This window comes from Helicoverpa armigera, chromosome 6 (assembly GCF_030705265.1).
Source record: "Helicoverpa armigera isolate CAAS_96S chromosome 6, ASM3070526v1, whole genome shotgun sequence".
NCBI lineage: Eukaryota > Metazoa > Arthropoda > Insecta > Lepidoptera > Noctuidae > Helicoverpa > Helicoverpa armigera.
Window position 1 is genome coordinate 324,744 of NC_087125.1, and position 26,855 is coordinate 351,598.

The 26,855-nt window shown below is 39.0% G+C and overlaps 2 protein-coding genes across 2 annotated transcripts; both read left to right on the forward strand.

Moving 5' to 3' along the window:
- The first annotated feature begins 24 nt into the window (after nucleotides 1–24).
- Nucleotides 25–6,855, forward strand: LOC110377002 (mitochondrial uncoupling protein Bmcp). The gene is made up of 7 exons (XM_064035247.1): nucleotides 25–370; nucleotides 1,138–1,285; nucleotides 3,196–3,400; nucleotides 3,740–3,997; nucleotides 4,265–4,354; nucleotides 4,639–4,807; nucleotides 5,137–6,855. The coding sequence occupies exons 1-6, from the start codon at nucleotides 307–309 to the stop codon at nucleotides 4,756–4,758; spliced, it is 885 nt and encodes a 294-aa protein (XP_063891317.1). The 5' UTR covers nucleotides 25–306; the 3' UTR covers nucleotides 4,759–4,807; nucleotides 5,137–6,855.
- Nucleotides 6,856–6,990: 135 nt separating this feature from the next.
- On the forward strand, nucleotides 6,991–26,794 carry LOC110377012 (uncharacterized). Its single transcript, XM_064035342.1, has 22 exons — nucleotides 6,991–7,510; nucleotides 7,944–8,075; nucleotides 9,786–9,874; nucleotides 10,399–10,491; nucleotides 13,504–13,561; nucleotides 15,925–16,026; nucleotides 16,351–16,655; nucleotides 17,022–17,061; nucleotides 17,383–17,417; nucleotides 17,500–17,548; nucleotides 20,394–20,492; nucleotides 20,799–20,924; nucleotides 21,176–21,250; nucleotides 22,437–22,502; nucleotides 22,580–22,690; nucleotides 22,918–23,005; nucleotides 23,270–23,388; nucleotides 23,990–24,141; nucleotides 24,476–24,613; nucleotides 24,962–25,241; nucleotides 25,720–25,854; nucleotides 26,307–26,794. Exons 1-22 carry the CDS (start codon nucleotides 7,352–7,354, stop codon nucleotides 26,412–26,414), a joined length of 2,559 nt encoding a protein of 852 aa, XP_063891412.1. The 5' UTR covers nucleotides 6,991–7,351; the 3' UTR covers nucleotides 26,415–26,794.
- Nucleotides 26,795–26,855: the final 61 nt, after the last annotated feature.

The window sequence follows — 26,855 nt, forward strand, 5'->3', positions numbered from 1 at the left end:
TGTGTAACGGAGTCTTTGAAACGTCGCCCTTCTGCTTTCTGTGGATTTTCGTTATCTGTGGTGACGTGCGCCCAAGGCCGGAAGGTGTGCGGTTCTTCGTTATCGAAAATAAATTATTTTATTATTTTTCTATAACTTATCTTAACATGCGATAGTTCCGTGCGAAATACGTTACTTAAGTTTTAGAGCGTTCGTGTGAAATTTTCGCATTTCAACGGCAACATATCTGTGAATTAAAGCGACTGGGATAGGGAATCACCGGTTCCCGACGTAAACATTTGAATTTCTTGGATTTCTTCATGTGTGATGGGAGATAGTGACTGGAGACCGTTTATTTACGGCGGCCTTGCGTCGATCGTCGCCGAATTTGGTAAGGGAACTCATAATTTATTACTATTTGAACATAACCTTAAAACGTTATATCACTTGGGATTTATACACCGTGTTTCTAATATATAAATATATTATAGTCTCCTACAGCTAGAGCATCTTCGTTGATGTAATAAAAATGCACTGAAATCATATATTTTTTAAATAATCAAAGTTTTCCCCGAATTGTATACTGAATGGATGAAATAATTCTTCTTAGAATCTGTTATTCCAGTAAGAAAATAACCTATTTTTCATTTAACTGTGATAAGCATTTGCGTCTTTTATTTTAGAATGCTTATTACAGAAAGCAATAACTATTTTGATACTAATCAATAACTAATTGACAATTATTTATCTTTTACAATGCTTGAATTGTCTTATCATTTTTAACTTCTGACCATAAAATTAATAAAGTCAACACACTTATTTGCCCCATAATATACTGTTTGAATGATAAGAAAACAACAAGAATTTATCTTCTTATTTTAGAGTTTCGATAAACACTCATAAAATGCCAATTAAGTAAAGTATTCAAAGTCTTGCAAGGAGAATATGTGTAAAAATTAAGGATTTTTGTCCATAGCAATATGATTTAATTATTTACTGCAAATCCAGTGCCATTTCTTATTTAATTTTCTTTTACTTGACCAGATTTTCCTCTATTCAAGATGGCATTACTGAACAAAACAGTTAACATTCTAAATCTTGTAACTACCTAACTTTGCTGTATGCATTTTAATTAAAACAGACTTTGTTTAATTTCAGGTACATTCCCAATAGACACAACAAAGACTCGTCTGCAGATCCAGGGTCAGAAGATAGACCCTCGCCATGTGGAGCTCCGATACACGGGCATGGTCGACTGCTTCGTCAAGACTTCCCAGCAGGAGGGGATCAAGGCATTGTACTGCGGGTGAGTTTTAGAATTTAGCTACGTTAAGATGTACAGCTTTTAAAAGCAGTTGGAGAAAACAATTTCTTTAGTTGTTTACTCTTTAAAGCTTCAGGTAAAATCTATAGTCTATAGTACCCTGAGGGCTCCAAACTACTGTACCAAAGTGAAAAATTGTTGCAGTGTTGGCAAGTAACCTTAATCCCTTAGTAACATAGGCCATATTTAATCCACACAGTAGTTCCTACAAGACAAGTGAAACAAAGGGAAAACAGCTGGTTGTTAATATGAAAGGAGAAAATAAGGCAATAAACTGTTTTGTTTTCATCATATTGTTGTTATTGTTTGTGTGATCTGATGATTGTGTCTATCTTATGTGCAATAATTAATTGAACACATTTATTGACCAATTGTATTGATAAGGGTGAGTCTCAGCAAAATAATGTACTTGCATCAGCTGGAAAACAACTTATGACAACAATCAGCAATATTTCTTGATTGTATTCATCATTCGGATTAATACATATGATTATGAGAATATTCTTAATTTGGTCTTTGATAACCCTTGGCAGTTCGGTAGGTCAGTCTACAATTAATTAATGAAAAGAGACTGAAAACTTATATGCACTGCCTTATATCATACGCAAAATCGATCAATACTGATTGTAACAATATCATTGTTTGGATTGCTGCAAATAGATATTCTGATATATACCAGTTCGTACTAGAGACCCCCGTTGCATATATCGAATATCGATAGTGATCATTGATAAACGCGCCACACGACTCAAGCGCACAATCGCTTTTGTTAATCGTTATGCGTGCAAAATCGAGTGCAAAACCTCTACAGTACGCAATATATTAAATCATTCGATAAGCTGCCTATGCCATTGTTTTTGTGGCATTTCTTTATCTACCACCCCATGTGTAAACATGGCGTTAATGCGTGGGTCGTGCGCTTGTGTGCGTTATTTACGTTAGTCTTACTAAGATAGGAATAACAAATACCTACTTAATTTTCTTATGTTAATTCGGTGCCAAGATGTCACTATAAGTCATTGAGCTAACGTCCTTTAGTTTAGGGAAAAAATACTATATTTATTTTGAATGTCTTCTTATACTTTGTGTCTCATTGTGTTAATTAATCAAGATAATGGTGAGCGTGGAAATTGCCTGATTTTTTATATCAATCGTATGTTGTTGATATGCAAATTCCGCGCTATCAGGCATTGTATCGTGCCCTTGTACCGCTATCTATGTCGTTTATATTTGCGAATACCAAAGACCTACTTAAGGGAAACTATTAATTTCGACGATGTTCGCGATATCGCGGGTTTTGCCCTGTTTCGTACAAACAATGAAGATGAATTATTATCAAAACTAGGGTTTACCTATCACAGTTGCTACGTGCACGTAGTATTAGGACATTAACAAAATGATATGTTATTTTTAACTTACGATGCATATCATCATAATAATTAAGGTTACTTCAAAGTAGGACATTTATAAATAATGTTATCTAGAAGACATGAATCTGAGACAATATGACGAGCATAAACTTGGCGAGCGCTCAAGTGTGTGAGGAGAGTAAGTTCACAAGAATTCCAGTTTTTATTGCTAATTACTATTTTTTATGTCGTTTTGTTCAATTAAATGTTCGTTGCCAAAGTTTTTCTGCTCATCAAACCTACGTAAAAGGCTGTACCTACTTATTTTTAACAGCATACAAATATTTCTTCGGTGTACCTATCTTATTCATGTTTTACTTTAGAATATTTTACATAGTTATGAGGAAAACGTATACCCAGAATTACGACCCACTCACTTTGCGGTCAAAAATATCAAAAATGATACGATGTTTCACAACAAAAACAACCACTTATTGCAGTAGAAATTAAAAGGGAAAAATACTTATGGCTCTTTTTCCTCAGCATCTGGCCAGCTGTCCTCCGACAAGCGACCTACGGCACGATAAAGTTCGGCACATACTACTCGCTGAAGTCCTGGATCGCGGCGAACCGCGCTGATGGTGGCTCCATCGAGCACCTCCCCACCAACACCTTCTGCGCGGCCTTCGCAGGAGGCCTGTCCAGTGCCATAGCAAACCCCACTGATGTGCTTAAAGTTAGGATGCAGGTGAGTTGAGGATGATGGTAAAAGACAAAAATAATTAAGACTAAAACAACAAACATAAAAAGGCGTTATGAATATTTTTTTAATAGCCTCTAAATGTGTTTGAAGGAAGAAGCAGAAATAATGCGTTTTATTACGGCAGTCGAAGTAGATATTTTCTTCCCAAAAGATACAACATAGCCTTAAGCTGTTGATCTTTCTCCGGTCTTGCCACCCTGCGCATACGGTAGTGCCCTACAATATGTCCTGCGTAGTTAGCTGATTTCCTTGGAGAACAGCAACCATGAATGGACTTAGCTCTGGATGGCACAGTTAGCTTAATACCCAAACATTCTCGGTCAGGTAGGCGACGAGAAGCGCGGTCTGGTCCGCTGCTTCGGCGAGATCTACCGGCTGGAGGGGGTGCGCGGGCTGTGGCGCGGCGTGGGCGCCACGTCGCAGCGCGCCGGCGTCATCGCGGCCGTGGAGCTGCCCGCCTACGACGCCTGCAAGAAGCGCCTCACGCCCGCGCTCGGCGACTCGCCTCTTAATCACTTTGCGTCCAGCCTCATCGCCAGTCTAGGGAGTGCTGTGGCTAGCACGCCGCTTGATGTTATACGGGTATGTAGTATTTTTTTTTGAATTGAGAGCTTTTAAAGAGTTATCGGGAAGTCGGGAAGGGAATGCACCATTAACGTATCTTACTTGCCCAAATGTAGTTGATAGTGGGACATGTTCCCCACTAAAATATGTCGCATATCATTAAACATCAACTTCTTTGAAGTTACAGTTCCCTTATATGGAGGTTTTGAGTGTATTAAATATTAGATCATTCATTGATCTAGTGTGGATTTGCTGTTATTTACAGTTGACGTTTATCTGTTTCAGACGCGGCTAATGAACCAAAAAAAATTGAAAGGTCAGGTGGTCAAGTCTACTGAGACGATATACAAAGGCACGATAGACTGCTTCCTACAGGTACGTGCTCATTACTATTTCCGTTATATTTATAACTCACTATTCTGCTATAATTTAAAAGCTAAAATGCATAGACCAAATCAAGTAACTTTATCCAAAATCAAACAATTTATTTTCCCCCAGTAATGGAGTTTCCAACAAGTATCTAGAGTAGACATATTTTTACATACAACAAATTTTACATTTTCATACAGTCTTAAAAATATTTTTAACTTTTTCTTGATCCATATTTTTATCTCAATCCTTTGGCCGAGCTCTGAATCTTCTACCTTATTCTCTGGCAGACGGTCCGCAACGAGGGTTTCCTGGCACTATACAAGGGCTTCGTGCCGACATGGCTGCGCATGGGACCTTGGAACATCATCTTCTTCCTCACCTACGAACAGCTCAAGATCCTCTACTGAACTGTGACCTAGTCATATTGCCTGGGAATGTACGGCAGCTGATGATATGGTAAGCTATTTTGCATTTTATTTTGCTGACAATTGATCTGAATGGTGATTATTCAAATGTAATATTTATAACCAGATTTATTATTGCCCTATAGTGTAACGTTGTACGTTAATTTCAACGTTCAAAAATCTTGCCTTTGTTTATACAAAAATTAATGATATCTTACAAAGTGGGTAATAAAAAAAATACATCTAACTTAGAAGGTTAACTAACTGAAATGTGACTTAGAAAGCACATAAAGTATAAACTTTTAATAAAGGCTTATTCCATTCTTCCTTGGCAACATTTTTTCATACAGATTGTAAAAATGTGTTATTTCCCTATTCCAGATGATGACGCTGAATAAAGCTAGTCAGCGGGTCGAGATGAGTGAGCTTATTGTTCGTAGTTATAGCGACTGCACATAACTGATATACATACTATCTACCTATAGCTATACTATCCTCGTCACCACAAACAATAGACAAGTAGAAGTAGAAATATGGGGGTACACTGAAGACTTATTCAATCCCCTCCACTAGTAATGTTAGACCAATAGCGAATTTAGACCTTAAAACAGTCGATATAAAGCACCTTTTTGAATCAATGTACAGAATATAACGAAACTAGAAAGTATAGGTGTCGCTGCTTAATAGTAAGGGTTATTTAAAATTATTGAAAGAGCTTTTGTAGGTTATTTTATGTTAAAATCGTGCAGAAACTCGCTTTATTTATTGAGGTTCCTTCTTAGATTTTAAGTTAAAGGTTTTGTGATAAGTTGTCATTGTATTATACAGAATTTTTAATATGCTAAAATTATGTTGAAGTTGGTTCAGTTGTTGGGAGATCTGTGTATAATACTGATGTACTATTTCCGATGGGATTTAAGCGTAAAAGTAGTGATGTCTACTCACTTAGTAATTAAGCGTAGTTTACACTAATCTGTATATTTTATACGTGTTGATGTTAATTGTTGACTTTTGTGAATGTTTATCTTCGAGAAATATCTTCGTATTTCTGATTGTTATGGCACACAAACGCTGTATGTGTGTACTTATGTAACCAACGCTAACTTGTATGACATTTAATGATGCTTTTAATTATAAGCTGTGGTGCAGAGTGTTGTGTCATTTTGTGGTTTGTGAACGGTAAGGACTGAAAGTCTAAAGCCTGAGATGATGATGATGATGTGGTGATGATAGACATATCATGAGCGAATGAGATTAAAGCACGCAGTGCTGACTTTTAGACGAATATTATTGTTAATATTATCGGTTTTTGTACAGTTATTTTGTAGTTATTATGTGTTGATCTATGAGCCTTAAAGCCTTTTATATGTGATTGTATTGTCATAAACTGGCATGACTATGATCATAAGCTTGTAAAATAAATTTAATATTGAAGCCATAGAGAGATGGTTGTACAACTACACTGGCCATTAAAATATTTTCTATAGCGAGACATATAAAATGTTGCATTTTTAAATACATTGTATGATTTTTGGGGTATTCTTGAACATTTTTGTAAATACAAACGATGAAGAGAAGAAAAAGTGGTTGTAAAGAAAACTTTTTAGATTTTAAGTAGAACATTTTTATTTATACAATGTTTTATTTTGAAAGTAACTTTTAATATTTTTATCCTTGTACGTTCAAAGTTCTTTTCTTCAAATAAAATTTCTATGTTTGTTAAATAAAGCATTTTTCCTTGATAAAGAAATAGATCTTTAAAATACTTTGGGCCAGCTCTCAGTTTTCCAAGGCTGTTTATAAGACAACATTTTAAATAATCAATACAAATTAAGCAAGTGTTGCCCACTTCGCAAGTCACGAAGTAAGGTCAAGTACGCAAGTCTATTGAACTCTATTTCAATGTAAGCTATGTTGATATTCCCTTTGGCATAGAATGCCGCTTCGGTAAGTGTTTTCTGGCTCTAAGTATGTATACCTATGTATGAATGTATGTAAATGTCGTGTGAAACACTAAATATAGAAGCTTACTGTGAATATACACTAGGTACAAAGAATTAGCCAAATTAATATAATCCAAATATACACACTTGTATAGTACTTGTCGTTTTATTATCTCTTCCTTTCCATAACTTGTTTTTTATCGCAGATACCGTCGGCTTGGCGTAAGCGCCGCACTTTCCACTCGTCTATAAATGTTAGGTTCAATTTATACTAGTGCAGAGTCGAAGCGCATCGTAACGTCTTTTCAAAACTGAATATAACAAATTCAACGTTAACTCCACATCGTAATTACTTTTGAGTTTTTAAAAAGTCAAATCCGCTTGTCTTCTAGATGAGTCATAACATGAGCCGATAACGAGATATTATATTTCATTGAAATTAATTCGTTACAATGCCACCATAGATGAGTATATTCACGGGGCAAAAGAGGCCATATAAAAATTATCGAACAAAAAGGTCGCATACCTCTTCATCTGCCAGCCAGAAAACCTCACAACAAAAAAAAAATATCAAAACCTATCAAAGTGACGCAGGCTGAATTTCGCACCTTTTTTTACAATGCAACAATATCTTTAGCAAGAAATTACTCCCAATGGATCAGAACGTGGTGGATTGTGAACTAGCGGAGCGCGACACAGGGCTGTGCGTCTGCAAGGGGGGACCCACGCTTGAGATCCTCAAGGACATACAGCGGCTCTACGAGGAGAAGATGGAACACATCGAGAAGGCTTCGGGCCCTACCAAGCTACAGGTCTGTGAAACATTATTGTATCAAATGTGATATTATGTAGTCTCTTTTCGAAAAGGAGAAAGGTATCTGAAACATATTACATTTATACGTCACATCAGATTTATGTTCTTGACATAGAATAGGGCTTTAGTAGGGGCTTTTCTACAAAAATTTGTTGTCTTGAAATGTTTTTAGTTTCGTAGCATTATCATAAATAATTTAATTGTTTTAGCTATATTTGAGACAGGTGTGATGTGTGTATGATGGTCTTCCTACAACATATAATGGTACCAATATGGTATCTTGATTTACTAGGGCATCGCATTTCAGAAGACTTATCGTAAAATCTTAGATGCTTCTAGGCGGTTCACCATTTTTATTAATGAGATTGCACATTAATTATTGAGCCAAAAATCACATGGAATGACTCGTGCATGTTACATTCCCTGGACAGATGCAAGTGGAGGTGCTTCGCGCGTGGGTGGGGGACCTGGTGGGACAGAACACGTTGCTGGCGCGTGCTGTCGAGGAGCTAGAGACAGAGGCCACCACTAAGTTGTTGGTCGAACGCCGCAGGAACAGCGAGGTAAGACAACCTCCACTCTAAGACGAAACGTGTGGTTTGTATGAATGTAAACGTGATCGGAGTCAAACCGCCACTCTTGTACAGTGTCTTTCTCGGGACAAGTTATAATGGTTCTTGGTTTTGCGATGCCGATGCGATGATGTATTCAAACGCGAGGCCGTGGTCGGGAATATTCAAATAACTTTTATGGAGAGGATTTTTTTGTTGGTATTAATGGGAAAAGCAGTTTCTGCCATATGTTGGAGGTTTAGGTACTCGTGGCACAATTCTATGGTGCATTATATCGTTATTGAACCTCGTAGGCACTCGAACACCACCTGATGTCAGACCCTGCTTTCCTGGTGATGTTGAATGTGGATCTCATTCCTAAAATACTATACAATGTGTCATCTGGCGCATGTGTACACTGCGTTCAAAATAACTGGACTTTTCTGAAGTTAGGGTTTCCAAACGTCTCCGCACAGTATGGTCAGCGAGAAAATGTTATCGTGCGAAATTATAAATTTCAAAACCTCACATGGGAAGGGGTGTACCAAAACTTGTTTGGAGGCTGTAATTTACGCCTTCTAAAATTCTGCTATTCAGTCTAATTTCAGTTTCAAATACGCACGATAACACTTTTCACTGACGATTACTTTGGAAACCCTGGCCTCAGTGTCGTCCAGTTATTTGGCCCACAGTGTATATCCGTCTGTCCCGTCAGGTGGTGTCCGAGGTCCGCGCGGAGTGCGCGGCGCTGCGCCGGCGCCTGGCGCGCAAGGACTCGGACCTGCGCGGGCTGGTGGAGGTGCTGCGGCGACTGCGCGAGTTCGACTATTGCACGCTAGATGGCATTCACTTCTTTGAGGTCACAGAGTCTGATATATTTGGATCCGTTGAATGGTGAGTACTGTTTATTGTTGTAAAGTGGTGTAGCCATTCGTTTGTTACTGGCTGCTGAAAGAGGCAGTTTTGTAGCTTTGGTTTATTTGACTTTCGATGGTTAAGAAACGAAAAGCTTTTAGTATGCTGATAACAGATTAAATATACCCAATAAGTTAAGGTGTGTCTGGGTTATAGTTAAGTTAGTGCTTATGATTTTAGTGTTTATAACTATTAGTATTTGAATCCTATATTTTTGTATAACAGGCGTCCGAAGAGAGCTGGAACAGGGAGACACGGGCAAGCCACGGGGAACAACTTGAAACATGACACGAGCAGATATAAAAACAGTCGCCTCTACAAAGTCGGATAGAACTATCTACTACTTACTACGTCTATATTGATTTTTGAATTTTATTTGATTATATACAATATTATATTGTTTTACACACTTCATGCCTGTGTTATTATTTTTATTTGTAGGTACTTCGTCTTGTTTACTGCTTACCTACATAAAAGGTACTTTGAAAGGAGAATGATTTGCGATTTTAGTCCTAACACACGTACCCTGAAAACGAGAGACTAAATAAACACAAGCAATCTTGATATGACATTTTATTTAAAAAACTGGCTTAAATTATCATAAACACCTTTCACCTTACCTAACATATACCTGGTAACAATTGCCTGATCAATTAAGCCGTTATTTCAACCAATGGTTTATGTTTAGCTTGTTTTTGGGTAAAATTCCTATCAAGATTGTTGACCTTTAGAATACCTAGTAGTGTAAGTGCATCCCTACTCAAATGTGTCTATGTCTATTACTTAGTAAAAGTATAATGTCTACAGAGAAGTTCGAAGAACATAGTATGCGGAAAAGTATCGGAACTGAAATTATTAAACGAGGCCTTACAAAAGGAAAACATTGCAAAAGACAGGTAACTTATATACTATGACGTAAATAATGTAATGGAAATCAGTACCTGTTTACTATAGTCAGACTTTTTCTGGAATATCCTTGCTCTTCAGATCGATCAATCATCTTCTAATGACTGATCGAAGGTTTTTGGGAAAGTCCTTAGCCTTTTTTTCGAAAAAAAAAGAACAACAGGCAACTTTAGCAATATACCGTCAGCTGCACTTCTTTAAATCTATGGCTGACTCTTTGCCAACAATATAGTAAGTGCAATGATTTAATGAAGCTTTAATTTTAATTGATCTTTGTGCAACTGACGGATAGTATTGCTCAGAAGTTAAAGCAAACGTAGTGCTTAGGTAGATATGCTTTATGTTTTGTAGATTACCTATGCTTAGATTAGACAAAAACAGTAAACTATTTTTTTTTATGTCGTCAAGAATAATTGTACCCATTAGTGTCCATATTCTGGTGTTTTTCTTGTTTACGCTGCACCTATATTTATTCATCATTTATCTATGTACGTATTTGTATACTGTTTAACAGAGAAATAAGACAGTTGAACAAAGACGCCCAGACATATGAACAGACGATCATGAACCTCAGGAAGGAGATGTCCAGCTGCAAGTATCATACGCCGTAAGTGTTTTACACAATACGTTACAGTTCTTTATTTTAGTTATTAAACCGCTCGCTTCCGCCAGCGGTTTCACCCACATCCCATAGTAGCAGGAACTATATCGATCATGCGCCCGGAAAGAAATTTGGCTACCTGGCTGGCTACAGCCTCGACAAGTGAGTCGAGGAAGGGTTATCGAACATTGGAATAATTTTTCTAATCTTCCCAGATAACACTGAAATTAGCACATTCAAGAAAAAAAACTCTTCAACTTTTGAGTAGCTAGTTCAGGTGCCAAAAAATCTGGACTCCTCTGCTTGAAAATGGATAACTATTTGATTTAATTGCTGGAAATAAGTAGGTAGTTTCCGTGAAAACAGTAGGAGATAAATATCTATACATATAATAAATCTGTAAAAAAACTGTGTCTGTACATTGAATATATTAAAAAAAAATAATTGGGTGGGGTTTAGAAACAGTAATGGAGCACAAATCCAAAAAAAAAATTCTGTCTGTTTGTCTGTATGTCTGTATGTCTGTATGTCTGTTTGTTTGTACACGCTAATCTTCGGAACTACTTTACGGATTTCAATGATTTTTTCTTTGTTGTATCAGTATTAAGCCTGGTCAACATATAGGCTATAATTTATCTTCAAAACTTGAAGACCTGATGCAGAACACTAACAGACCAACAAAACCATAAGAGATAGAAAAATGGTGCCATGGCAAAAATTGTTTCATGTGATGAGCACTTTCAGCTGAGATAATAAATTTTAAGATCTGGAACACCTGATGTGGAACCCCAAGAGCCCAGCTTCTCTGTACCATATACAGATATGACGTTTTAGCAAAAGTTGTTCAATTTGATAAGCACTTTCTAACGACTTATACAAATTGAAGATCTAAAACACCTGATGTGGAACTCCAGGGGCCCAGCTAGACTATAGCATATAGAGGTGTGACGTTTTAGCAAAAGTTGTTCAATCTGATAAGCACTTTCTATTGACTTATACAAATTGAAGATCTAAAATACCTGATGTGGAACTCCAGGGGCCCAGCTAGACTATAGCATATAGAGGTGTGACGTTTTAGCAAAAGTTGTTCAATCTGATAAGCACTCTCTATTGACGTATATACATCGAAGATCTGGAACACCTGATGTAGAACTTCAAGAGTAATACTACACTTGAAATGTATAGAAATGAATGTTATGAAATAGGTATGGTGAATCAAAAAAAAAGTAATTAGTCCGTCTTTTAGATAACCCTAAAATATTAATAATATAATTAAAGAATTTTGTGTTAAGTCACTGCTTAGTACAAATTTTACATACCTAGACGTTTCGTCACGAGCCCCCACTCTCCGAATTTGTTGCGTTATATCTCATTATTATTTTGTATGTCTCTTCCAGACCTCGGGACTCAGAGTTCCGAATTTTGGGAGGCAAACGTGGGGCCGAAGCCAACACGCTGAAGCCCTTTGAGACAACTTTAATGAAATTGTGGCACAAAACCGACGATTATCCCTTTATACACTATAGAAATGAACCCAAGGACAATCCCCGGTGGACGTCGTTAAAAAAAAGACAATCCCCGGTTCTGTGCTATACCATTGCTAACTGTGGATGAAAATTACTTGCCACGAGGCACCTATCCTCCGAGCAGGGCTACTAACCCTGCTCTAGCGACTCCACTCTGGACGGCCAAGCCAAGCCAGAGGCGTGAGACCTACCCCCGTCATGGTTCACTCCGACCGGCCGGAGATGGGGGACAGTATACTCTCCCTGGAGAACTCAGTATATATAGCCCCGCGGGGTAGCTACTCCCCGTCATCAGCCTCAGATGTCCTGCGATGATGATGACGATGATCTCATTATTATTGTCGTTATTATCTTAAGAGCCTTTGTCCCAATTATGTTAGAGTCGACTTCCAGTCATGATGCAACTGAGTACCAGTGTTTTACAAGGAGCGACTGCCTATCTGACCTCCACAACCCGGTTACCCGCTCAACCCAACACCCCTTGGTAAAACTGGTCAGACTTACTGGCTTCTGACTACCCATAACGACTGCCAAAAATGTTTAATGACAGCCGGAACCTACAGTTTAACATGCCCTCTAAATAACGGTCATTGGTATCCAAAATATACGTAGAAAGTACATACGAACTTAGAAAAGTTGCATTGGCAGGTACTTGCCAGACCTGGAATCAAAGACGTACGCTCATACTTGAGAGATTGGTTCTCTACCCACTAAACCACCACGAATTCCACTAAGTCATCACGACTTTGTCATCTCAGAAACATTTAATGTTTTTTAACGTAATAATACGTGTAATATTTTTGCCACACACAACTTAAATGTGGACTAATTAGAATCACTACTTTTATCCCTATGGTCGCGTCTATTGCGGTTCAGTTCCCAGCGTTTTGTTTAGTCTGCTGTGCTTTAGCCGTTGAAGTACAAAAATTAAATATATGGAACGTTTCTAATGGCAATACGTATTCCGTTGTTTTCAAGTCAACGGGCCCTTAAAATTCAATATCAGACGATTCAGATCTTTGATTTTGCTGACCCCGTAGTCGCTGGCATAAGGACAGGATCCGCGTACGAAGTCGCGGGCAGAAGCTAGTTATTAATAATAGATAATGGATCATAATTCGTCATAGAAACAACCAAAACCCATAATATATGTAAACAAGAACTACTTAGTTAAAAATACAATAAACGTATTCGAACATGTAGGTACCTAATCCCGGAACGACATCCTGCGATAGATTTTGAACGCGAGACAGATGAAATCCGGCTGACGTGACGATACAAAAATACTTCGTTTTTCCATTTCCTAAGTAAATGGGCCGTGGTGTGATAGCGCCTGGCCCATTAACATAGTATCATTGTGTACAGGTGCAAAGTTAGCCTAGAGTTTTAGGGAACAATAAGACAAAATATGGAAAACGTGATCAGGCACAGATTTCAGGAAAGTTGATCTTGTTAAATGTTTCTGTAGATAATACAGGTAATTTGTCCGTAGTGAGGTGGCCAAGAAAGATGCAGAGGTGATGGCAGGCATGTGTTGCACGGGGAGAGAGGTATGCCCATCGCAATAGTATACATAGACTTAATAGTTTGTAGTATAAGTGTTAGGAATTCTGTTGCTGCGGTCCAAACACATGATACTTTTGTAGAGCTTAGCCTTCCTGGTTTAAAACTGTCATTAAGATTCGAGATGCTAATTAGTTTTCGGATGTTCTGAATTATTCTATGTTGACCTGGCAGCCAAAATACTGTCCCATGCTATGAAAGTTACACAGGTTTCTAAAGTATTATGGTGAACGGATTTTCGTTGACAAGTCAACGGAGCATCTTGAATTTTTGACATATTTACTTCACTCAATTCATGGTAATGTAAGGCACCCTTTTGTATGTACGTGTTGATTTGGTGTGCGGCCCCAGTGTGGCGAATGGGAGCCCGTCAAGGATTTCAGCGAGCTGCTGCGCGACGAGACGCTCAAGTATCAGGAACGAGTTCAGAAGATGGAGAGCAACCTCAAGGTAACGTAGACCAACTCCTTCACTCAGCATTACTGTTGTTGTCACTTAGATAAGTTATTCTTCTGTTTTGGTGTCAATAAAGTCATATCTTATACGCGTTAGACAGTCAGAAATTACTATAGGTGTATGGTACATAATTTTACTAGATTACTTTGCAAAATAGAAAAGTGAGGAATAAAGGCATCTGCGTGGTTCTAAGATATGTTGTACAGGTTTCGTGTTAACTTCTATCAGGACACTAGAGAGGGACTCTGAATAGGCCTAAAACCAGGACATCTCTCCAAGACATGTAATGTAGCTAAAACGTTAAAAAATCTCCCTTTAACCAATATTTGTCTGATGTAGCACATTTTCCCAGCAGTCGAGTGGCGACAGCATCCGCGCTCTGCGCAAGGTGAACGTGAACCTGTCGGAGGAGATGCACTCGATGCGGCGCGTGTGCGCAGCGCTCGACGAGCAGTGCCGCGCCGCCAACATGCGCGCGCAGTTCAAGGACGAGATCATTCGCGAGATGCGGCGCCAGCTCAAGCAGGCCAAGGCGAAGGTACGGTGGAAGACAATGTTCGTCATTAAAACTACTCAAATTTATTGGGGAACTAATTAGAAGACACAAAGTGACGGACTTGTAGTCTCACTCTTCATTCAAATGTTTAAAAAGTGTCCCCTCTCATTAGGTGACTGTCAGCAAGAGTAGAACTACTTTAATAGATTAATGGTCTTAGCAAAATTAGTATACATTTCTTATTATTTGCCTTCTTATTATAATATTTCTGGCTGAAGTTGCGAATAGTCTTTAGGGTCCTAAAGGCAGTCTTTATATTTATTGCCTCTTTATTTGTTAAACGTTCCAAAAATTGTAGCCTCAGACCGGTACAGCATCGGATATATTCCACAGCTAAAAGACACAACGGAGATCACAAGCCTCAAGTCCAAGGACTACGTAAGTGGCGACGGCGAGTGCCCGCACGCGTCGGCCGTGTCGTACGACTCGGTGACGATCGCGTGCGTGCGCGCACAGCCGCGGCGCAAGCGCGACGTGCCGCTGCGCGATGCGTCGCTGCGGCCTTACGACTGCCGCTCGCCCGTCAACCTCTCTAACGACGAGTCCATCAATGTTGACTAGACATTTTATACCTTTATGATATTATTAAACTATGTATGTTGTAGTTTTATGACTGACTTTGAATCGAAATTATGCAACGTCTCGATTTTCATATGGGAATAGCTCCATTTTAGGCAATTACAGAACATGTGGTAGCCTAATTAATTAAGTAGGTGCAAATGTTGAAATCTCTACTGTTATACTTCAAGAAACCTGTCATTCATAAATTCCAGTTGGTTTCGCAGGCTAACCTTAGAATTAATGTTATTAAGAAAAGTTTTCCACAGAAAAAATGATTTTAAAAGCAAGCGCAAAATACAGGTACTTTGTTCACTGAATAATCATTATATTGACTTATAGAATTAAAGGAAGAGGTCGGAGAGGCCGGGGCCGATTAAAATGTGTGGTAACTAATTCAAACAACTGGATGTTGAACTAATTTTCCACGACTGTTCCTTTCGTCGCGGTCTAAGGAATGTCTGTGATGTTTATTTATTGTTATTACTTATTATCCTCCGAATAAGGTGCCGTAACTGTCAAATATGAAGCGATATATCAAGGTAAGATACTTTGATCATTTTAATTATTCCTAACAGCCACCAAATTGATTTGTTTAAGTATCCTGTGTTTGGACCAACTAACAATGTTCATTTTATCCACTCATCATATGTATAAAAAAACATCACGCGATATATGATTTATCTTTTTTAATCTCTAATTTTTGTGATCATTATTTTTATTTATATAGGACAGTTAGTGCATTTATTTTTGTTACTTTGTGTCGTGTATGTTACCCAGGCGCCCTGTTCGTTCAACGCGCGGACATCGACTCCCAACGTGAGCGTTGTGCCGCTCGGCACCTGCGCGACATCTATACCGAATGTGTCCGTCATAGAGAGAGTGCGTTCCACTTGTTTTTGTTTTCATCCGCTTTGATCTCCACCAGTAATTATGTGAAGCTAATTGTTTGTTATGATTGCCTCGTTATTTATCCGTCTTTTAGTAGTGCTTCCTAAATTGATTAAGAGCTACAGAAAATGAAAGCACTCACCCAACCGGGTGACTCATCCTCAACAGATCAGCATACTCATCATCCTCTTGCCCTTACGTCGATATTATTCGAGGTGGTGCAGTAGTGTGTCTTCGTCTTCCATACTTCTTTATCTGATATCATCTCATCTCAAATTGTGTCTAAATCTGACTCATGATATGTTTTTCTCGCAGTCCACATCAGCGCCGATCCTGGCATCAGACGCGTCGGTAGGCGATCTCTACCCTACCTTCAAGCTATGCACTGAATCCAAGAACTTGTCCCCACGAGCCTCTACCAGTTCCGGCTGTTCCCGTAAGGGGTCTCCCAGGAGTTCCCTCGCTAAGGAGACCAAGGAATGTAAACGAGACCGAGATTCCAAGAAGAAGGCTGTGCTGCGGTGCGTTCGGATACTGTCCGGAGATACGCCAGATTCAACATGTGTTGAACAGTTGTATTTCAATGAAGGAGCTAGGAACAGTGGTGCCTCTAGTCCTAGGTAAGTCGCATTTCATCTAGTTAACCGTACACTGCAAACATTTTAGGCCTGATTTGGAATTGAATGTCCTTAATATAGAATCATAAGGCTCAAACGAAAACTTTCAATCTACGCTGACGATGTTTATCAACCCTGATTAAGCTTCCGTGATCTTACATGTTTAGGACAGGGAAAACATATTTGATTCGTCCCAGCACACATGTCAACATAAATTTAATTTTATATCTAGTCTTCTGTAATACAACCCCATAACGAGTCGCTGTATACTTTATTTCCATCTAAATATATCTTGTAACACGGTGTGCCGAAGTTGACGCGGTCGGTTTACGAGTCGCGGACGGGTTTATAGTAGCGACCTGGTTTCAGGGGTCACTACACCAGCGAGAACTGCTGCGACTGCTCGAAGGTGAGATAAATAACAATTCATTTTATGTATGCTGTTTTGAGTTGGCCCTTCTCTTAGGAATAAGATAACTGATTCAAAGATGAGCAAGTCTTTCGCTCAGATTCAAAATGGCAGGTGCTATTCCAACTCTTTGCTAGAGATTCAATAAGTAAATGAAATCCAGAAAGAATACTGCAATCTAGCAACAATAACGACTGATTAGTAGATCTGGAACGCAGAACGTATGTCTAGGCCGAAATAAAAGTTCAATATCCTCCAAGAATATATTTAAAATGTATTTCATGTTTATTAGCCAATAAAATAATTTTATGTTTTCTGCAGGTTAAGGACGAGCCATCATGTTGTGGGGGATGTTCGTAAGTATATTTCTTGTGTTATCTGTTTTGTCTCCAACTGCAACTTAATGATTATAGTTAAATGTTAAATAATTTGTTTTAGGTCGAAAAAGAAATCCTCAGGGAATCAATGTAGCCGCAAGGTCATGAAAGTATGTATTTCAGCAATAATTACTTGGTTCAAATAAATCAATATCTAACTGCAAGGAAGGCAGGAGTTCTACACCTTTCGGGTGCAATTTTTCAAGTTAAATAGTGGGAACGGTTGAAGATAGAAATAAGTATTTAAATATCCCACAATATATTCTAGACTGTAGGTGTTAGATATCAATCGGTTTATACGCTACTACATACATTTATTCATCTGAATCTACCTCTATATACATTCTGAAAGTTCACTGTTACGTAGGAGTAGGAAGAAATTTGGTAAATTTCAAAATTCTTCGAATTTGTATAATTCTGAAATACAAGATGCCGACTGAATTTCAGAATCTCGAATGTGGTGAAGAAATCCCAATTGGACACATTATGTTGTCTATGTTTATCTGGTGTTGTGACGAAACGGCCGGACGTCGCGGCGGAAACCGAAACACAACATGCGTCGCGGTTTTTAACTAATGAACTACCTGCACACACAGGGTGGTGTTTTTGTGTCAATCTCTTTGGCTGCAAGTTTCTTGCAATGATTTTTGAGTTTTGAGCTCTCTAAGAAATAGACCCACTCCTGGTAGGGAGAGAGCTGACATCCTGGCTCCTATTACTATTTTTATTATTGGATCTTGAGTTGTAAGAATGATTCATAATAGTAGTTTCAATAGCCATTAGATTGATGAAGGGGTGTACCTACTAGAATGCCAAATCTGGCCCTTGGATTACTAATATTTGTTTACACAAACAAAGTCACCCTAACACTATCTTTGAGAATAAAGAACACAAGTGGGCCAGCGTCCCTTCAAAAATGACTATTTACGACGATCTAATTATAGTTGCGTGCACCGTCGCGCGCATCCATTCGCGCGCGGCCGGCTGCGCTCGCGCACGTCATTACGTTGTCGATAACATAGTGATGTGCCAGTATCGATCATGATGTTCAATGGACTCTTGATGTGCGGGGATTCGGACGCTAGTGATGTGACCAAAGTAAGTGCCAGTGTTGTGTTTGTGTGGTACTTACAGTTATGGTTTGTTGTGATTCCGCAGCTGTTGTTCGATATTGGTTTGGTCGTTTTTTCTGTTTATTTTCTGGCTGACGATTCTTACTAATATTAAATGTATTTGAGAATATCTGCAAAAACAAAAGATATATTTTAAAATTAAAAAGTGAAAGGGGTTTCAAATTAGTATAACCGAATTCATCAATTTATTTACTTACTTCATGTTGTAGTGTTGTTTCTTTGATCTTTTTATTAATAGGTACGTATCAATTGAGGTATTTTGGTCAACAATTCTTCAATTGAATTTCTTTCATGTTATGATAAGCTTGAAAGTTTAATGGCTTCTACTTGAAAACATTGTAACATCGTTTTTGATCTATGTGGACTGAATATTCAGTTGGTTAAAGAGTTATATCGTATGCTTAAGCCTTATGTTCTTTAGCCATGCAATAAGACAGGGAGAACGCTTTATCCCTTAACAATTCACAATGTTAATTACCCGTGGTTTCTCAAAGTAAGAAACGTCAACTTTTGGAATATTTTTTATGGGTTGTTTTTTATGGGCTCTCGCATCTTCTTAGTTTTCGCTCAACTCCTTTGAGGTCCACTGCCCAAGCGCCGTAATCTTGGACAAGACCATGATCATCAAAATACATGTTAGCACTATTATTTTATACTATAAGTAACATATTTTTGGGAAATTATAACAGGTTTAAGATTATAAGTTTGAGAACCCCTGTCCCCAGTTGACAGACGTGTCCGGCGCCAGCGCAGCTTCACGTGCCATTTCAGTCGTAACTTTGTGTATAAACCCAATTCCTACAAGCCCTCTTACCTTTGATCAATTTTATCGCAACCTCAATTAGGAATATTTGGCTTTTAACTGCAGTCCTGCGCCCTTTACTCGTGCAGTTAACGATTTCCTTAACCAGATACCTTCGTGTGTTTTGCCGGTTCGGTTTTATCTTGATGGCTCATATAATTTTTATAGCCAAATGCAGATTAGATGATGAAGACCCATCAATCCAATGAAGACTTCAATTGTTTGTTAATTAAATTGCTCTTAAGAGAGCCTTGAACAGGATCAGTTCGACGTTATAAATAGAATATACAATTCGTCATAAAGACTTCGCTCGTATTAATTGCGATACATCTACATATATTGGCCTATCTATTATATGGTTTTATATTTTTTCACAGGAGGCATTTGATACTGTTTTAAGACTTCTCTGTAAAGTATTTAGGCTCGGTCAAAGAGGCCCTTATCCTTGAAACTTTTCATTTCCACTTCGTACTATTCTTGAACTGATAATACATCTTATATCGGACAGGTTTACACCTCGAGGGCTCTTCACACTTCATCGCCTCTATGGGCTGATGTAAATAAATAGGTAGATATACTCTTTAGGTAGTTGGTCCAACAAACACGTGTTGGAGATCATGTAGTGAGAATGGGCCACCTGCTGTCAGCACCTTGTGGGTATACAAGCGTTTATGAAGTGTGAGCATGATTGCATATAGACGAATAGAATAGAAAATAATGATTGGAAAACTGGATCACCCTGGAGAGAGGTTAAAATGAAATGAGTTGAGAAATGGTTATTATGAGAATATCTTCTTTATGACATCGTGCTTGTTTTATTTAAAAGTTAGGTCGTTAGGTCACATAATGTACCTAATAGGCTAGACCAGGACATGTTTTGCGCAATTTGTGATTTAAAAACTTGAATGCTTCTTAAAAGAATTAGACCCATAAGGCAACTTAAAGAAATAATGAGAATAATTTCTTTAAGTTGCCTTAATTGTTGTTGATTGTTTTCGTATGTTCCTCATGTTTGTGCAGGACAGTGGCGCCACCTGCAGCCTAGCGGACAGCGCGACGAGCGACGCAAACGCACGCGCCACCTACTATCAAAACAAACTGTTGGCTACGCAGCAGATTGTAAGTCACAGCTTATTTCTTTGCAATTAATTCTATTCGTAGGGTCCAAAAAAACTTTATTGTTATAGAAAGACTTCTTTAACAAATAAGTATGATAAGATCTTCTATAACAGAAATGAGCAATCGAAAGATCTATTTAGCATATTTTAGGTAGGTATGTACCACAGATTACCTTAATAGTTTCTTCGTAACATGTACTGTGTTTAAACGAAGATAAATTATTTTATTAGAGGTAGGTACATAAAGATCTTTTGGCATGTTCACGTATGTAGCTATAGTGATAGACTAAACAACTAATCGTTACAGCTACAAAACAAGGAGGATATGATAGGCGTGCAGGCAGACAGCCTGGCGGTGGCCGAAGAGCGCATCGCCACACTCAACGAGCGCGCTAATGAGCTCAAGAGAGAACTAGAAAAGAAGAATAAGGAGGTAGGTACGCAGACCATGTAAGTTTTCAGGTGGACATGTGAAAAAGGCACTAAATAATAGAAGACTGGTATTTGGTTGTTTTGTTTTTGGTGGGGACACCAAAGATATATTGCACCCGGTTCGGTTGCACCTTCCGTACTTCCCTAGGTGCGGCCCTGATAATTTTTGTAGAATAAGGTTGTAGACTCTAGTATCGCTTTTTTGGAGGCAGTTTATAAGAATTTTATAAAAAGTTATGACAACCTTTGCAGTACTCTGCTCTACGAAAATCCATAGATTGCTGCAAAGTTGAGAAGACTGACGTTTCTTGCTTCACTGACCGGCCGGTAAGTATCCGAAAATAATATTAAACAGTAAAAAAAATTAACAGGCTCCTAGGTTCAAAAAAGTTTTTAACTAGGTAACAATTATTTTTTTCAATAAATAAAAATCCTAAAACTGGTTTATTATTGTTTCTCCGCGTTTACGGTGTGTTTGGAATCATTCTAGCTGGGAGATCAGAGGGATATAGTGCACACTTTGGAGAATAATCTGAGTGTCATAGAAGACCTTTATCGAGAGTGTTTTTATGAGGTAAGCATTTTTCATACTTCTAGAAAGATCTTGAAACATGCGTTAATCTCTCTTATGTACTTCTTCTTACTAATATTTTGATCAAACTATTTTCAGACGGCAAAACAAGAGAATCTGATAGAAATGCTTCGCAGTTCGTACCTGGATGTGCGTCTGATGGATAAACAGAAAGCAGACCACATCGGACGACTGCAAAACGTCATCAATACTCAGAAATGGTCGCTTGATAGGTGTCAGGTATGTAGAACCATGGGCAAGTGGCATAAAGAGACTTATTTCTTAAGTGGTAAAGTTCAAAATCGTATAATAAATTTTAAAACATATTTTTGCAGGACATAGCACTGGAAGTCGACGGCCTGAAGATGGAAATCTCAAACTTCCTAAACAGTTCCTCGTCAACCAACAACGACTCGGTATATTTGCATCCCAGAAATCGACTAACACTGAAATTAAAATGGCAACACTAACAAGCATACAGACCTTACTCAAGAACTTTGTTTTGTTATTTTGAACTCTATGTATGTTGAAATAAAGTGTATATTTCCAATGTGTTCTGGTTATTTGGTGCCAGGGTATGTGGGAGCGGAGTGAGGAGTCGCTGACGCCGCCGGCGGTTCATGAGGATCTGCATGACGTCAGGGAACAGCTCCTGCGTCTGCAGGAGTTACTTGCTGTACGTGTAACTGTGTGTGTGGGTGTTATATTAAATGTGTGTGTAGATTTTGTCTCAGAGGTCGATTGGTCAAGGTAAACCCGCTAGGTAGGTATGGTGGATGAGAAAGCATGCCTTTAATCGAATCTAGAAATAACGCAAGTTCTCCTTACTGGATTTATCAAGCAGAAAGAACAAAGTTAGCAAGTTTTATCGTGCATGTGAAAAGAGATCATTGTTTGTTTTTTAATTTGATTCTTTTTATTTTTTTTTATCACAACTTGCAGATGGGTTGCACATGTGGCTTGATAGAAGAAAATAAGAAATTAAAGGAAGAAAATGAGGCTCTACGAGTAAGTTTTTTAGGAAATATATTTTTTTCCTCGTATTTAAAATAGTAAAGGTTTAATATTTTTTTATCGTCTGTCAGGTGAAACTAGGCGAATTTAAAGAGAAATTGTGTGAGGTAGAGTGTGCTCTCGCCAGCAGGAAGTGTAACGACATGAAGTATAAAGCGGACATTGAGGCCAGAAATATAGAAGTAAGTGTATAAGAGAATTTAAAACAGTCAGGCCCTAATTCCCCCAAAATGATATGTATCATACATTTAATGGCTGAAAAACAATAACTGAATTAAGAAGTTTGTTGCATATAACTTCTTATAAAGTGACGCTAATATAGAACGCCGAAAATACATCGGCACAGGACATGTTTTTTTCATAATTCTTGAAGAGCAAAGCACCTTACATAGAAATGGTTTAATTCCAGTTGTCGCAAATCAAAGAGGAGCTGATGCGAGCGCAGGAGAACTCCAACACCTGTGAAGCCAAGGCCACGCAAATACGACACATGCAAGGTAATATCATGTACCATGTTTTGAAGTAATCGCGGTCTTGGATCACTAGGGTCACTTGGGGATCATTTGGATCTTGGATCACATTTGATGGATATGTTCTTAAAACATTGTACCTATTGTATTTTGTTACGTGTCCACGCGTATTCTTTCTTACATGTACACGCTGCAGCAGTTAAGAGAACTTATATCTACTTACTCTTTGATTTTGATCTGATTTCTAGATCAGGTATGAGTAGGTAATGATAATGAATGATAACTTTATAGAGTTACTGGATGACAAGACAGCAGAGATGTCGGAACTGCGGCAGACGAACGAGTCGCTAGCCAACAAGATCCAGGAGCTGGAGACTGAGTTGAAGAAAGCAGATCTGGTCATCAAGGAGGTAGGATACATATTAGTCAGACATCGAATCGCTACTGATTGGTTTATTGACTAAAGTCAAAGTTACTACGGAAGTTTATAAGGTAAGTACATAAGGATGTACATAAGGGAAGTACATAACGAAGTATATAAGGGGAGTACATAACAAAGTATAAAAGGGGAGTACATAAGGAAGTACATAGGCGGAGTACATAAGGGAAGTATATAACAAAATATATAAGGGGAGTACATAACGAAGTATATAAGGGGCGTACATAAGGAAGAATATAAGCGGAGTACATAACGAAATATATAAGGGGAGTGCATAAGAAAGTACATAAGCGGAGTATATAAGGGAAGTACATAACGAAATATATAAGGGAAGTACATAACGAAGTATATAAGAGGAGTAGATAAGGGAGTATATAAGGGGAGTACATAACGAAGTATATAATTGGGGACTACATAAGGAAGACGTTGAAGATGTAGTCGATTCCATCCAAAGGTTGTCTGGATGAGATGTTTCGACGCTTTTAGTGATAAGACTGCCTATTATACTCGTCTACTTCTTATTTGTTATTGGTGTACAATAAAGAATATTCTAACTGTTGAGTGTTGGTCAGAACTGCAAGATGCGCAGCGAGGTGTCGTACCTGACGGCGCAGGTGTCGCTGTGGCGCGCGCAGCTGGACGACGCGCAGCGCCGCGCACGCGCTGCTGACGCAGAGCTCGCCGCCGTCAGGGACAACTGCGCTCATATTGACGCCTGCTATCGGTAAGTATACTTTTCATTATTCTGGACTAGATGGTGGTGGGGTCATAAGAATCTCTTTGAGCACATGTTTCGATATAGAGACATGATTCTGAAGCTCATCCCTCTTTCCGTCCCAGATGGTATGACCCTTTTTCTCATGATTCATCTGAAAGTCTATAGCTTCTCTGTTTTTCTCGATGACGCCCTTTGAACATATGCAACTTAAGTGTCATTATAAGATATCGGTAAACCTATTCGGCCTTTTAGAGTTATACCTATTATTGCGATTTTCTCTCGTTTCGCTAACTCATAATCAAGTGAGATGTTGATATGCAATTGTGTGTGTGCTGTGCAGGCAGAAGGCGGGCGCGGTGACGGAGCTGCGCGAGCACCTGGAGGCGGCGCACGCGCGCGGCACGGCGCTCTGCGGCGAGGCCAGACACGCCGTCTGCGCCGTGAGGCACTGGATACGACAGCTGCGAGACAAGCACAGGTCACAAGCCCCACCCTACTTATTCTATTCTTTCCTCCATGCTGTCGACGAGCTCAAATTGCTGAAAGCTGGGAAGCTCTAGAATCCGATAAGACCAACTTTGTGTCCAAAAGTCCACCTTAAACATTTAGGTAATGAACCGGGGCTGCGGGATTGTTCGAAAGAGTTGACGCGGTCCTGGTACATAAAGGCTTACGACGGAATATGATGGATTTTTTGTCAGTAAAAATCTGATACTCCCTCACCGCTGCTAACCCACAGCGGGAGAGGTCATTTGATGATTTTTGCCATCATAAAAAAATAGTTATTGAGTCATCACTGACATTATAACAAGACCTCTCTTTACAGAGAACAAGAGAACGTCATCAAACAGAAAGACTGCATCATAAAGGCGTTACAGCGACGTCTAGAGGAGAGACAGAGCGATACCCAGCCCACGAGTGAGAGCGAGAACGCGGCCAGCTGCTCCAAGTGCCTGTCCAGCAGAGACGAGCACAGCTGCTGCTCCGGGTCGAAGGCGGGGGTGAGGCTGCAGCTGCTGCGAATGCCCAGAAACAGCGACATGCCAGGGTGCTCCACCAGCGCAGCGCCCATACGACTCCTCAAGAAGAGGTTCTGCGCTAGCAAGGTACGTTACCTACTTGATACACATGTTTACTTATATGGATGGTGTACTTAGGCATGGCGTAGAAGATATAGGATAAAGGACTGGTTTTGTTCATCGTAATGTTTACAGGTAAGTTCATGACCGAGAAAATCTCTTGTTTTTTGTGCAACAGCCCAAATGAAGACTTTGCAATCGGCTTAACAAAATATCGATCAATGTGGAAGTCCTATCAAACTATGATAGCAATTTTAACGTGGGATGGGAGAAGCTTCCAGAAATGGTCTTATAATCATCTTCCGAGCCTTTCCCAACTATGTTGGGGTCGGCTTCCAGTCTCAATAGTGTTTTACACGGAACGACTGCCCTATCTAACCTGCTCAACCCTGTTACGCGGGTAACCCAATACCACTTTTTTAGACTGGTGTCAGACTGACTGGCTCCAGAAATGTTCTCATAATGTTTGAAATGAATATTGTAATATATGATGATGGTGTGACAGCGGTGTCCGTCATGGGTGTGCGACATGGGCGTGCAGGAGCCGACGCGGCGCGACGCGGGCAGCGACGCCGCCGCGCCCGCCACCTTCTGCCGCAACCACGAGATGAGGCCGCTCCGCATCGAACGAAACAGACCCGTTAGTTTCAATTTCAATATTTACATCCATCATACTAATGTGGTTGAAACATAACTTTTCTACGTTCGGTCATCGTAATTTTCAATCACGGCGGTCTACCTACTCAATTTAAGAGGCTCTTACGTAAACTTCTGCAGTAGAAATACAGTTCAGTAACGTTTGAGTACTTCGAGGTTAGTCTGCCTGGTTGAGTACCAATGAATCTCGTAAGGACGGTAGGCGACTGGTTAGGCTTATTTCAGACCAGGGGTCAGATTTCCTGGTTTCTTGATTGCCAATATTAAATGGCTCATGCCTTTAGAACGAGGCAGTTAATGGTATCGAATCATGAAAGTAATACATATTGACGATATATATCTATTTTATCCAACTATTTACTACTTGAATCCCACTTTAAACTATAAATCCTAAAAGCGCCATTTAAGACTTAGGTATTTTCCCTATCATTCCAGCGTGACACGTCACCTACAGAAGCAGAAGAGCTGCTAGCTCGCGTAGGGAAGCTGGCCGAAGCGCTAGAAGACGGACACCGGCGCTGGACGCGGCGTGACCCCCGGTGACGTCACGCTGACACTCACCATGTAGTCACTTGTGTTTGAAATACTATCTATATGAGTCAAACATGTGGACATAGAAAAAATATTCATTTCCACATTGAGAACCTCTTGTTTGGGAAGTCGGTTAAAAAACCTAAGGGAGTATACGAATCGATGTGTTCCTGAAATCTCAATATTTTGGACGCGTAATAAGCTGCTATTGTGAAGTTTAAGGGAAGAGAATGACAATGAAGAGTTGCTAACATAAAAAAGTGTAGATGGTGTTGCCACGTTAAGGCATTTATTAGCTTTATTATAAAGACTTTTAGTGCATTTATTAATTTTAGTTATAACAGTATTATTTACTAGTCTTATTTATAGCTGGTTGTATTTATTAATAACAATTTTGTTTTGTTAATTGTTGTTTTATTTATCACGCAAACTTAATTAAAAAATAATTTACTA